At 42.0% G+C, this 13,125-nt stretch overlaps 2 protein-coding genes across 8 annotated transcripts in view; one reads left to right on the top strand and one right to left on the bottom strand.

Annotated features, from left to right (window-relative positions):
• The window catches only part of LYRM4 (LYR motif containing 4), a 144,973-nt gene extending 143,140 nt beyond the window's left edge, over positions 1-1,833 (bottom strand). For 2 of the 4 annotated variants that reach the window (XM_037844230.1, XM_037844233.1), the window contains exon 1: positions 1,219-1,826. In XM_037844230.1, coding sequence (XP_037700158.1) covers positions 1,219-1,304 — 86 coding nt within the window. In that variant the 5' untranslated portion in view covers positions 1,305-1,826. Of the gene's footprint in view, positions 1-1,218 lie in introns of all 4 variants that reach the window. The other 2 variants (XM_037844231.1, XM_037844232.1) reach the window with 2 other exon arrangements.
• A 279-nt stretch (positions 1,834-2,112) lies between these two features.
• The window catches only part of FARS2 (phenylalanyl-tRNA synthetase 2, mitochondrial), a 618,388-nt gene continuing 607,375 nt past the window's right edge, over positions 2,113-13,125 (top strand). Inside the window, exon 1 of one of the 4 annotated variants that reach the window (XM_037844227.1) lies at positions 2,113-2,133. The gene's annotated coding sequence lies outside the window, so the exon portion shown is untranslated. Of the gene's footprint in view, positions 2,134-2,160; positions 2,299-13,125 lie in introns of those variants that run through there. The other 3 variants (XM_037844225.1, XM_037844228.1, XM_037844226.1) reach the window with 3 other exon arrangements.

The following is a 13,125-nucleotide window of genomic DNA, read 5'->3' as shown; positions in this document are numbered from 1 at the left end:
TATTTTGGCAGCTTAAGAAACTAATACACTGTCTCATGAAAGTTTCTTTTAACCACTAGACTGGGCGGCTATGACCTCATTGGCATGTCCTCTCAAGTGCATAGGATGAGTACCATTTCTATGCAGGTTTCTAACATTTAGATAGCCATTGCCTGAGAGGCTTAAGTAGTCCTGTCTACTAAATGACATTGTACTAGATTGAACAATTACAGGTAGGGAGACCCTACCTGATCACATTTTGTTTCAGAGGCAAGCATCAGCTCCTATGACACCCAGTCCAGAGGCTGGGCAGTCACCTAAAACAAAGGCCTGGTTTAAAGAGATGAACTGGTCCTACTACATACTTCCTTTTGAGAATATGGTTCAGACTCTGAGAGAATCCATAAGATGTATCATGTTAGTGATTGGCTAGAAGTTATTAGGAAGCAGAAACCATGGGAAAGCTGAGGCTCTGAGATAGAGAAAAGATTTACACACAGAAAAAAGGACTCAGGGGCATATAAGGAGAATGGTGTACACCTGGAAGGAGTGAGTGTGCTACATTAAGGACAGGTTACTAGAGTTAAGAACCAGTTTCTCCAGCTGCTTAGGTTCTCTAAGCTGGATTCAGTTCTGTTGTGGCCAGGATAAACTAATGTTTCTGCTTCCGGAAACTCATGAGAGTCCCGTTTCCCTTACAGCTACTGGTGAATCATTTTTATTAACCCCAACTTCACCCTGCCCTCCCCAATACTCCAACTAGAATGAATTTGATCCTTGAAGCTGAAAGAGCTAATTAAAAGCTAAAAGGGAAAGGGTGGCTAGCGTAATCCTTCATTTTTGTGGATCTGTCCCACCGACCGGTAATTTCCACTGTCAACTGTCCATCTTCCATGGAAAGTTCTACAAAAGTTTTAAATTCATCACTTGCAACTTTCACATCCATCGTTTTTATAGCAGAAACGTGACACTAACCGTGCCCCGAGAGTACAATGTCACATGTCACAGGACTTAAACATCTTCCTGGAAACAATGAAGGACAAGCCCCCTGCAACTCACCCCGAGGTCTCATCTCAGGGGGCCATTCCTGTGGCCAGGGACACTCCTGGCGGAGAGACCCTTCCCATCACTGCCCCGGGGATGCCGGCACGTGGGCTCCCTTCACCCAGGGACGTTCGCGGGAGTCCCCGGCCCCTCCCAGCCTCCTCCCGGCCCCCGCAGAACTTTCCGCCGGGTCACCTGTAATTGTAGGCGCTGAAATGCTTGCTTTCTCGTAGCATCGCCCGGTAAAGATCTAACACCTGTGCACGGCTGGAGGCTGCCATTTTGGACAGGGGAAAATAATAAATGGGTCCTCTTCGCGGAGGTCCCGCGTTTAACGCAACCCACCAAATTTCAGCCTATCGAAAAAATAAAATCCACGAACGAAATGAAATGCAGCGGGTGGTTTCGCTGGCAGGGCAAGGGCCGCAGGCTGGGTCGTCAGAGCGCGGCGGCCTCGCCAAGTCTCCGAAGGCGCCAAGGAGTCCCGCGCCGCTCCCGAGGAAGGCCGCAGGCAGGGCCGGGGCAGCTAAGGGGCGCGGCCCGGAGGGGCGGCGGGATGGAGCGCGCCTGACTCCAGGGCGACCTGGGAGGGGCGAGGACCAGGCCTGCGGAGGCGGGAGGGCTGGCCTGTGGCCTGCCGCTTGCACCGAGCCGCCTTCTTGGGGACAGCGGGTAGAGGCCGGGCCCTGAGGGGGGCAGACCGTCACGGTGACTTTTCGCCAGCCGGTCGGAGTTGCCGGGCAGACGTTTGTGTCTGGGGGCGCATCGCTTGAAGGCACCTCCCTGAGGCCCTGCGCCGCGTTGCCTGGGTTACCAAGCGCGCGCTGATGCCCCGCCCCCGGTCTCTGCCGGCGTCTGCCTCCACGCTCCCGAAGCTGGGGACGCCCCGCCCCCGTTCCAGACGCACGGGCCCGCGGTCTACGGCCGCCCTCGGCGCTGCCTGTGTGGCGGTGCTGGGGGCTGCTCCGGGTCGGTGCCTTTCGGCAGAATCTCTCTGCGGGCCTAGGGCGTGGGGCACTCGTCGCGTGCGGGGTCAGGGCGCGGGGGGCGCCGAGGCCATGGGCCGGGGGCTCCTTTTCACTCCGGCTCCGCTCAGGGCGACAGGCTAAGGTGACTCGGGGTTAGGGCCCACTTTCTTGTCAAAATGGCCGCGCCCATCGTGCACGATCGGCCCTGAGGTGGGGAGTTAAGTCCCTTACCGCTGCGAGCGAGCAGGTCTGCCGCACTTCTGACTCTGACACCCCAAGATCCGGGTTTTTCCGGGGCGAGCGGTGGGTGAGTGCCGGCCTCGCTGCAGCCTGGGGACGCGATGCGGGCGGTTGGTGTGGGAGGGAGATTGCATTTGGCCGTGGATATTCCCATTTTAGCAGTATATTCTTTGAGGCTCTGAAGTTTTTGCTTTTGAGTCCCGCAGAGTTTTGTAATTTAATAAATGCATAAAAGGATCGGAGGCCTGGACTGGAAATTTGGGTGACTTAGGCTTTTAGGGATTCTTGGGATCATTTCAGACCCAAGGCGAGAAGCCGAGTGAGTTTTTTACCTGAAGCTTTTCGTGGAAAAGTTTTCTTCTGGCTATTCTCAGAAGACTTCAGCTTTTCTGAATCATCTTGCTAAAGTGGTGGATAAAATTGCTCGTGCTGGTTCTTGAGCGTGGGTCTGGGCACAAGGAAGCCTGAGCCAGTTCTAGAGGTGTTTACCCTACTTATTCTTGGAATCTTCCTTTATGTGATCAATGTTAGGAACAAACACAGCTTCCTGTCCCCAAACACGGGGTAACTTTGTGCGTAAAAACAAACGACTTCACATTAACAGGCATCTTTCTTCACGACTGAGTTATGGTCGTGTTCTTATCTCTTACTATATCTAGTTTTGAAATGACTACTCAACACCCAGACACTTGCTCCATATCAAAGCAGCCTCATAATTTCGAGAACTTGAAGGGCAGTAAACATTTTCTGACCCTACCATTTTTCAGGGTACTTGGAACATGCTTTCCCTGCATCCAAGTATACTTACTAGTCTTATTGCAGCGACACTTAACAAAAGGCATTGAAGAGAAAAAGCTTTTATTAAAATGCTTTTAATCCTCATGTCTGATTTCTTTGAGGTCTTGTGCATCCATGTGTCTCAAAATACATTTTTTACAGGGTACCAGGACTGCTGTCACTCTTGCTGGCTGGTTGGGTCATTGGGCAGATCTTGCCTCGGATTTATTGAAGAGGCATTCAATATCTTGAGTTTTCCCTTTTGGTGTTTCTTAAAAGTATTCAAGATTAAGGGATTGCACAATTATCGAATAAGATCCGGATCTTTTTTCTCTTAATGTGCTACAGTGTTGAGTAATGATGATATAAAATGGTATGTGGTACTTGGAAAAACTAAAATGTTAATGCAAGTTACAGATAGAGAAAACTATCAAAGTGAAAAGGAAAAATTTGGAAAGATTTTGCTTGTTTGCAAATATGGAGGATTACAGTATTTTATCATATTTTGCTTTCATCTAGCAAATGGATTTGGCATAATTATTACTGTATATAATTGTTTATGCCTAATTATCAAACAATTTAATCAGTATATACAACTGATTTATTTAAGTGACTTTTAACTTCATTGTAATAAAATAAAACTTTACAAATAAATAGGTAATGTTTTGCTTGACTAGCCTAGTTGACAGTGCAAGGAATGGTTGAGCAATCATCAGTGAAAAAAGCTATAGCTTCCCAGCTAATTCTAAGCTAAGTTTTCACAAAAACATATTGTTTTATTTGAAATGATTCATGAGAATGTTGGGTATTATTACCTTCAAAGACTAATAAAAAAAAAAACACTTAACAAAGCCAAATCTGTTATTGCACATTGTCATTGCAGAGTTGAGTATTTTTAATAATGGCACTATTTGAGGTGGAAAGTGGAATTGGGGCAGAAGCTAAGAGTGGACCTTACTCATATGTCCTTTGATGTGCATTCTACTCAGCCAAGACATTTCTTAGATAAGTGACTCTAAAGTAGGGGGTACACACTACTTTATCTACTACCACTTAGGCCTCAAAATGTAAAAATTTCTTTATATTTACTATCCATATTTAATAATACATATAGCTCTTTAACCACTTATGTAAAATCATATATTACCTTGTATTAAAAATAGTATTGTCAATGAGCACTTAATGGTTTATGTATAGAAATTTCTTCAACTATAATAAGCAGTATAACAACAGTTTACTGTCCTTAAGCTGAAATATCAAAATGATGTGTAATGAAAATCTTGTATAGAATAAGCAACTTGTGATATTATCATTTGGAAATTATTTTACTCCATACATGGATATGAATCTTTATGATAATAAGCCCTATTAGTTTTTACTGATCTTTTATTCTTATGGAGTAATGAAGTTGGAAGGGACCTTACACATCAATTCACTTACACTTACAGATGAACAGATTGAAGCCTCCTTTCTCATTCATTCGTTCAGCCTTTATTGAATACTTGTCCAATGCCATACATTACACAAGATGATAGTTATAACGATGAGGGTCCCTTCCTCTCAAGAAAGGAAAAGGGGACTAGATAAGCAAAGCAATAATTTATTCTTGGGCTTTGCTCTGATAGGGGTATATCTTAATTTTCTTGGGCTGCCATAAAAAGTTACTGCAAACTTGGTGGCTTACAACAGCACAAATTTGTTATCTCACAGTTTTGGAGGCTAGAAGACTCAATTCAAGGTTTTGGAAGGGCCCTGCTCCCTCCTTAGTCTGTAGGGAAGAATCTGTTCCTTGCCTTTCTCCTGGCTTCTGGTGGTGGCATTCCTTGGCAACATAACTCCAATTTCTCCTCTGTGTTTCGGTCTGCTCTGTGTCCAAATTTCCATCTTGTGAGGATACCAGTCTTGCTGGATTAGGGCTCACCATAATCCATTTTGGCCTCATCTTAACTAACTACAACTTCAAAGGCCCTATTTCCAAATAAAACCTGGGGTTAGGACTTCAGTGTGTCTTTTTTGGGGGATGTAATTCAAGCCATAACTGGGTATACTACCATATTCTAGGGGAGTACAGAGAAGACATTCAACCAGTACTTTGATCCAAGGGAACGCTTTCCAGTAGGGATGGTATTTACAAACATGAGTAGCAAGAGCCAGAAGAAGAATGTGGTAAATCAGAGATTGTGGTGTATGTTCAAAGCGTGGAGGCATGAGGGAGCAGGATTTATTCAGGGAACTTCAAGTGGTTTGGAATGGTGGGGAGGTGGGATGAGGAGAGGGACCATCTGTGAGACCATAGAAGAGGTTAGCACTGCCTTGCTGTATTTTAATGCTGCTTCCTCTTTTGGGAGGTGTCATTTCTTTTGCTGCCTAGTTTTCCTTAATCAAGTAGAACCTAACATCCGAGCCATTGTCATGGAGATTAGTTTTCCAGGTGTCAGTAGACTCTTGTTTCAAGCCATGTTTTTGAATCCTGTATTCGAGTACTGACATTTCATTTATTCCTGTGTTCGACATGTAGTTGATGAGCCTGTTAGTGCAAGTCACTGTTCTTGTGGTGACTTGAAGCTAAAATTCAGACATAGATGCTGTCTTCCAGGAGTTTAGAGTTTAGATACAATTTGTATGTAATTAAAATACGGGGTCGAAAGGAGCAAGCGCTGTGAGGGAAGTACTGATGAAGTGCCATGGAGTCTCAGAGGAAGGAGGGGTTCCTTCATTGGCTGATGTCTGGGCCACACCTTATTAGCTGGGTAAAATCCCCCGAGGGCCACGTGATTGAATGTGTAGCCAGGGCAGAGAAACACTGATGTGTGGAAATGAGGGGCTTCATGGAGGAGGTAGTGTTGGTGTTAGGCTTGAGAGGGTTTAGCTTGAGCTGGGCCTTGCTAGGAATTGCAGGATTTGGATGGGTAGTATGGTGGCTGCTGCAGGAAGAAGGGTTGAGTGTGGTCCAGGGAAAAATAATTATGCCTTTGAGAACACAGGGGGTCTTTGTCCAGAGCAGGAGAGCGTGTGAGGGGGAGTATTGGGAGATCCGGCTATCATATACAAGTCAGACAAGAGCTGAATATTTATCAGTTCTCAATTAATCCTACCTGATGGGATAGCCTGTGTCTGTACTTAAGGGAAGGGAAGCTGAGCATTTGATTATTTAGCAGGGTCCTAAAGCCAGGAAGTTCAGGGATAGGCATTTTGGAACAGGGAGTCACCCAACTATGATGCTACACTGCTTCATGCAAGATCTTCAGTGCCAGCTTAAGGAGTTTGAAGTTTACTGATTTTTCTGGGATAACATGGGCAAAAAAAATTTCATCATATTGGAATTTTTATTTACTCAGATTTGCACTTATTTATAAAGCTAACTGGTTTGTATAGGAAATAGTAACACACAGCCTAAATATTCAGATAATCTGAAATGTTCATTTTTATACTAGTTGTTTAGTCTTTTATGATAAATTTACATTTTTCTTTTTTTTCCTATTAACATCTCTGAAAAGGCTAGTGCCTTTTTTTAGGTTGTCTATTCGTGTGTGTGTGTTGTATGTGTGTGTGATCCTCTGGGGGATTTTCTAAGACTCAAAAGTTTTGTTGAAGCTCTTTTCAAAAATGCTTATGAAAATCTGTTTTCTGTTTTGAGAATTTAGAAAGCCAGGATAATTTTGCAATTGGATGTTCTAGCTTCATTGATTGGAGGCTAAGGGCTCTCTCTCTTGTGGGCAGCAGCACAAAAATTGACAATTGATTTTGTGTAAAGTGTATCAAATGTCACTTGGTCTTAGAAGATTCTTTTTTCTTTCTTTTTTTTTTAAAAAAAAAACATTATTTCTTTGCCTTTTGAAGGAAAAAAACCGTCTTTTCCTACTACAAACCCCCACCAACATGGGAATTCTTTTATAATGTGATTTATGGTAATATTCTCTTATAGATCACTTTCATTCTTCTTTTCTTACCAGTTATGGAGTTTATCTATTTTAGGAATAATGTTTTCATATTGTCTGGATATTTAACAATGATTCGTTACTCAAGCTAGCTACATGCCATGATAATGATAGCTATTTTTGATTTAAAGTTTATTTCTCTTTCAGGAGCTCTGCTGGGTACTTTGCAGGCATCTCATTTTTGTAATTGTTATAATCAGAAATATGAAGTTCTGATTGACTTCTTTGAATGGGGAGTAGAAGCTACTGTCTCTTGTTTGTTCAGATTAGCTTGATTTACCAAAAACAGTTCGGATTTGCCTCGTTGACTCTTTGCTTAGCAAAACAGCCTATGTTTTGCTAATCACTGGAGAAAGGCTAGGTCAGTGCAGTGCTGAGTTCTGTGAAGTTAATTGATTTCTCAGAATGAGAATATGTCTTTGTTACTATGCTGAGGACTGTTAATGATAGAAGCTATACAGAGAATTCATGATATTTTTGCCTTCATAGTGAACACTTTACTTTTATATAATTTAATATTTTATAATTTCTAGTCAAAACATTTATTTACTGAACACAGAGCACTTCAGCTATATGTGTAATTGGTGAGCTTGAGTCAACCAGTAGTATTGAAGAGTAATAAAAACCTGACTTATGCAAAATGGATTACAGTAATATTGGCAGACAGTAATACAGAGTTAGCTTCAGTTCATGAGAAGAGGTTTATTGGTAGAATTATCTTTATAAACATTTCTGGAATTCTGAATTGCAGAGGGAAGGTGAAAATGGAGATGTCTTGAAAGAGGAGATAGCTTATCAGGCAGCTTTCCTCCTTGACATTTCAACCTACAGACATTGTTGTATATTTCAAGTCTGAACAATCTGAAATGAGTACCTTTGCCCGGACACCTGGACATGTATGACTTTAAGTCCTGCGAATCTCATGTACACCTTGCCTTCCAGGTGTTGTAAGAGCACCTCCAGCCCCTGAGAGCTTGGTATGATGGAAAATACCTTTCAGCTCTCATCTGTATAGCCCAATCTTCAAATAATTGCCTATATATTTTTTAAAGCCTCTGAGTAAACTATCCTGGGTTAATACATTTCAGGATGTGAGCTTGCTTTCACCAGAACCATCCAAGCTGGATCTGGATGACTTTTATTAGGGACTGTTCCAGTTTGCTAATGCTGCTCTTATGCAAAACACTAGAAGTGGATTGGCTTTTATAAAGGTGATTTATTTGGTTACAGTCTTAAAGCCATAAAGTGTCCACCATAAGGCATCAACAATAGAGTACCTTCATTGAAGGATGGCCAGTGGTGTCCGGAAAACCTCTGTTAGCCAGGAAGGCACAGGCAAGTGGCTGGCGTTTGCTCTGGGGTTCTGGTTTCAAAATGGCTTTCTCTCTGGACATTTCTCTGTAGACATCTGGGGGTGGGGGTGGGGGGTGGGGGAATTCTCTTAGTTTATCCTAGGCAAACTCTGGACTAGCAAAATTCTACTTCCAATGGTCATCTCCAAGATATCTCTCTTGGCTGCAGCAGGCATCTGGACCTGTGTGGCTCTTCTTGAAGTACTCCAGTAAATCAGTCAAGACCCACCCTGAATGGGCGGGGCCACACCTCCATGGAAATAATCTAATCAAAGGTATTACCCATAGTTGGATGGGTCACATCTCCATGGAAACAACCTAATCCAAAGATTCCAACCTAATCAACATTAATATGTCTGCTCCCACAAGATTGCATCAAAGAACATGGTGTTTTGGGGACATAATATATCCAAACTGGCACAGGGACCTTTTGGAGGAGATCATGTGGCTGCCAAGTTTCGGATTTCTGAAAATCCTTTCCTATCATCTTGAAAGCTATATGAAAATAAAACACTGAATATAGTTCTGGTCCTCAAGTAGGTTTTTTTGGATTTATGTGAATTAATTGTACCAAACTATTGACAATAATTTCTTTGCTCCTCTCTACTCCCAAAACTCACAGTGCTTTTAGGATCAAGTCTAACCTTTGTAACACAGCTTACAAAACCCTGAGGTGTCTGATCCCTACCTACTTCTCCAGCCTCATAACACACCTCATTCTCTTTTGCTTGCTTCCTTCCCTGACAGTGTTTCAGTTCTTTGGTGCTTGCTTCTTTCCCTTCTCTCCTGGGGCCCTTTGCAAATGCTGATCCAGCCACCTGGATTGCTCTTCACATCTCAGTTTAAGAAGTTGTTAAAGGTCCCTTCTCTGGCTTGATCTGGTTTCCTATTTTAAGCCCTCATAGTATGGTGTAATACCTTTTGATTGAGAGTGTCTTCAGTTTTAAGCTACAGGAAACCCAACTCATATTGGCTGAAACCAACATAGTGGCTTTTTATCATCTCCTGTAGCTTCAAAGTTCAGCAGACAGAAAAGCTTTATGGTTGGTTAATTTGAGTGCCATGATGAAGGACATGGGTTTTCCCTTCTCTCTGCTTTGTCTTCTGCAGTGTCATCTCCTTCCTAGGCAGACATTCTCTCCAGAAGTTTGCCAACAGTGCTGGGGCACTTGTTTCCAGAAACTTGGAAGATCAAGAAGGCTTCCAGATGAGAGCTACCCAATTCTCCTCTCCATCCACCTCATTGGCCTTAGTTGGAGCACATGCTCTTCCATCTCTGAAAAAATAAGTGTGGCCAGGGGGTATGGCTTTACTGATTAGTTCAGCCTTGAACCATCTGCCTAGTTCCTAGAGGCAATGGTGGTGGCAGCTGTCCTGAAGTACATAGACTGTGAAAGTCAGGGGACAGTGTGTGGGCATGGTGGCTCACAAAACAAGATTGACATAGTTATCAGGAGAAGGGGGAGTAATTTTTTGTAAAAGGCAGTAAGGTCATTATAGCATTTTTACACAAAATTTAATATTTCTTCATGTAATTATTTGGTTAATGACTTTCTCTGAAACCAGACTCTACATTCTATGAGGACAAGGACCATGTCTGTTTTTGATTGCCAGTACCTAGTTTTGCACATAGATGTTCAATAAATAACAATGGTTGCATGAATGAATGAACCAGTCACATAAGCTGTAAATAACTCACCTGTAAAATTATTGGGTGGCTCTGACAGATAATGTTAATTGGCTACTGTGCTGGTTTGAATCTGTTATGCCCCCCACAAAAGCCATGTTCATTTAATCCAATCTCGTGGGTGCAGACTTATCCTGGGTGGGATCTTTTGATTAGGTTGTTTCTTTGGAGATGTGACCTTTTGATTTGATTATTTCCATGGAGGTGTGCCCATTCAAAGTGGATCATGATTAGTTTACTGGAGTCCTTTAGAGAGCTCAGGAGCTGACACAGACCCAGACACTTGGAGATGCAGACAGAAAGACATTTGGAGATTCTAAGCTAAGAGATGAAGCCGAGAGTTTGCCCTGGAGAAGCTAAGAGAAGACCCCCAGACACTTGGAGAGAAATGCCCTGGGAGAACAAGCAAGGATGCACAGGGAACTGAGAAAGGGGAAGCTGAGAGAGACATTTTGGAGAAAGCCATTTTGAAACCACAGCCCAGGAGCAAAGGACCAGTTGATGCCATCCACGTGCCTTACCAGCTGACAGAAGTGTTCCAGATGCCATCGGCCTTTCTTCAGTGAAGGTATCTTCTGGTTGTTGCCTTAGTTTGGACAGTTTTATGACCTTAGAACTGTAAATCTGTAACATAATAAATCCCCTTTATAAAAGCCGATCCATTTTTGATGTTTTGCATAACAGCAGCTTTAGAAAACTGGAACAGCTACCCAGCAACCATTCATCATCTTGGCCAACAGAATTCTCATTTTGTTTGGGTGGCCATGTGCCTTGTTCCTCTAAAGAAATTATAATGGTGTAAAACAATCATTAACTTTTTGCCAGACACTTGGTTTTCCAGCCTTTCTTATAGCCATGAGATATAGTTCTACTTGGTGAGACGTAGAAAGGTCTGCTGGAAAGTTTCTGGGAAAGATTTTGCTTTCTGTTGAAAGCCAGATATTCACAAAGGAGTGCTTGATCATGCCATAGCTTCCCTCCTGCTTGGGATACTAGTAAGAGGAAATAATGCTTGAAGCTCAGCAGCCATTTTGCCAACATGAGGAAAAAGTGTGACAGATAGGCCAAGAAAATAAAAGAGATTCCAACTTACAGTCCTGATTTTTCTGAGCTGCTGAATGAACCTTGGAACTGAATACCTCCAGACTTCTTGTTGAGTGAGCAATAAATGTCTTTGTCTTAAGCCATTAGTTGGGCTTTCTGTTACTTGGAGCTCAACATATCCTGATAAAGTGCCCAAAATAAAATGGAACTTTGTTGCTTTATCCTTGTCAAAAAGTCTTATTTAGAATTTACTACACTTATTAATATAAGGTAATTTCTCTGCTGCTTGTAAAGCTTTGGGATACATATATTTTTCATTTCTTTTTTTTTTTTTTTTTAAATGGAAATTGTAATGTGTACATACAAACCAAGTTTTTTTTCTACTTCAGGACTTCTGTTTGTGAGTGTACCTCCCTGGGTTAATCAGTCTTCTTCCAATATTCTTAACTTGACTAGTGTCGACTCAGCTTAAATGTCACTTTTTCAGCCGAGTGTTCCATGACCCCAATTAAAGTCGCACCCTCCTTATCATTCTTACAACATTGCATTCTTTACTTGAACTTTTTAAAATTTATAAATTTGTTTGTAAGTATAAATTGTAATTTTAACATTTAAAAGTATATATCTGCATAATTATAGGTTATTGGTTTACTGTTGATTTTCCCCACCCTAATGTCAATTCCAGAGGCAGGGACCATATGTGTTTTGTTTGTCACTGGAGGCATAGCATCTAAACTATGCCTACTTAAGTGTTCAGTAAGCATTTGTTGAATGAATGAGTGAAAGAAAAGAAGACTGGACAACTTGGATTCCTGTATTATCCAGCGCCCTGCCCCATTACTCTCAACAATTTTATATAGCATGTGGTGTTGAGCCGTAGCACAGCTTGGGTTTCATTTCTTCAGATTACGTTGCTCCCTGTGTGTCAGGGTTTAGGTTTAGATTTTCATTTTCTTTGCCTCAGTGGAAACTATAATGAGCATAGTGTAGTTACTTAGCATCCTAAGTAAGCAAGCATCTTGCCAGTTCCTTTTTTAAGAGTGGTACATATTTTGGACACTCTTTTCTCTTGTGTTATGATTTATTGTCCCAGAATTCTACATTACTTAAAGCAAACTTTTTGGGCACTATTTTTATAATATGAAGTGAGGAGCCTCTGGTAATGAGCGTTTTTTATTTTATGTTTTTTGGGTTACCATGGAAACATGGAAGTGATACCTCAGCAGGTTATTGTACCCAGTTACCAGACTAGCTATTTAAAATTGCATTTAGAATCTCTGTATTTTCTTTCTAAAAGAGTAGTCTCAGGAAATCCACATGAATCATTAATAATAAGTTATTGACTTATAATTACTTTTAAATAAACAGCTTTCTTTTTTTCTTTTTCTTTTTTTTAAAATTTCAGCGTGCTGTAATCCTGGACTGTAGGTGTTTTATTCTTTCTAGGGAGGTTTATTTATTGTGCATTTTTGAAATCACTAACTGCTGTATTTATGTGATATTAAGTGGGAAACCATGACTAGGGTTTTGTCACCGTGGTGGCACTTCACATAGACCATCCATATCGTTTTAACTAAGTGACTTAACATTCAGTGGTCATATAATTTGTTTCCCAAATCAGGGCATTTTTGAGATCCGAGAACATGAATGCTGTTAAATAATTATGTGGGACAACAGGCAGAACCCTGAACCATCTTGGGCAAACTGAGATGTATGGACATCCTATTTGAAAGAATAATTTGTGATGACAATATTAATCTGCCTGCCATTTTGTCTTAGGGCTTTCCTCAATTAGGGAGACCTCCCCTCTCATGTCAAGGCCATAGATGCTTTTGAGAGCAAGGAGATAGAAATGGCAGGAATCAATAGTCCAAAATTCATCAAGTGGTTTCACTTCCTTTTTACATCCTACAGGATCCCTGCATCATTGCTGCCTTCTGCCCAAAGGTGGGACTCTTCAGTTGTCTGGACAACCCAGGGTCCCCAAACCGCTGTGGCTCCATTAGCTATGGGAGGTTGGGAAAGGGGGTGGGCAACAAAAGGTTTTTGCAAATGTGCCTTAGGGTTGAACCTCTTTGAGCATGATCATATGGCTG

Source organism: Choloepus didactylus, chromosome 7 (genome assembly GCF_015220235.1).
Source record: "Choloepus didactylus isolate mChoDid1 chromosome 7, mChoDid1.pri, whole genome shotgun sequence".
Classification (NCBI taxonomy): domain Eukaryota; kingdom Metazoa; phylum Chordata; class Mammalia; order Pilosa; family Megalonychidae; genus Choloepus; species Choloepus didactylus.
The sequence above is the reverse complement of the archived record's forward strand: the minus strand, read 5'-3'. Positions and strand labels throughout refer to the sequence as shown.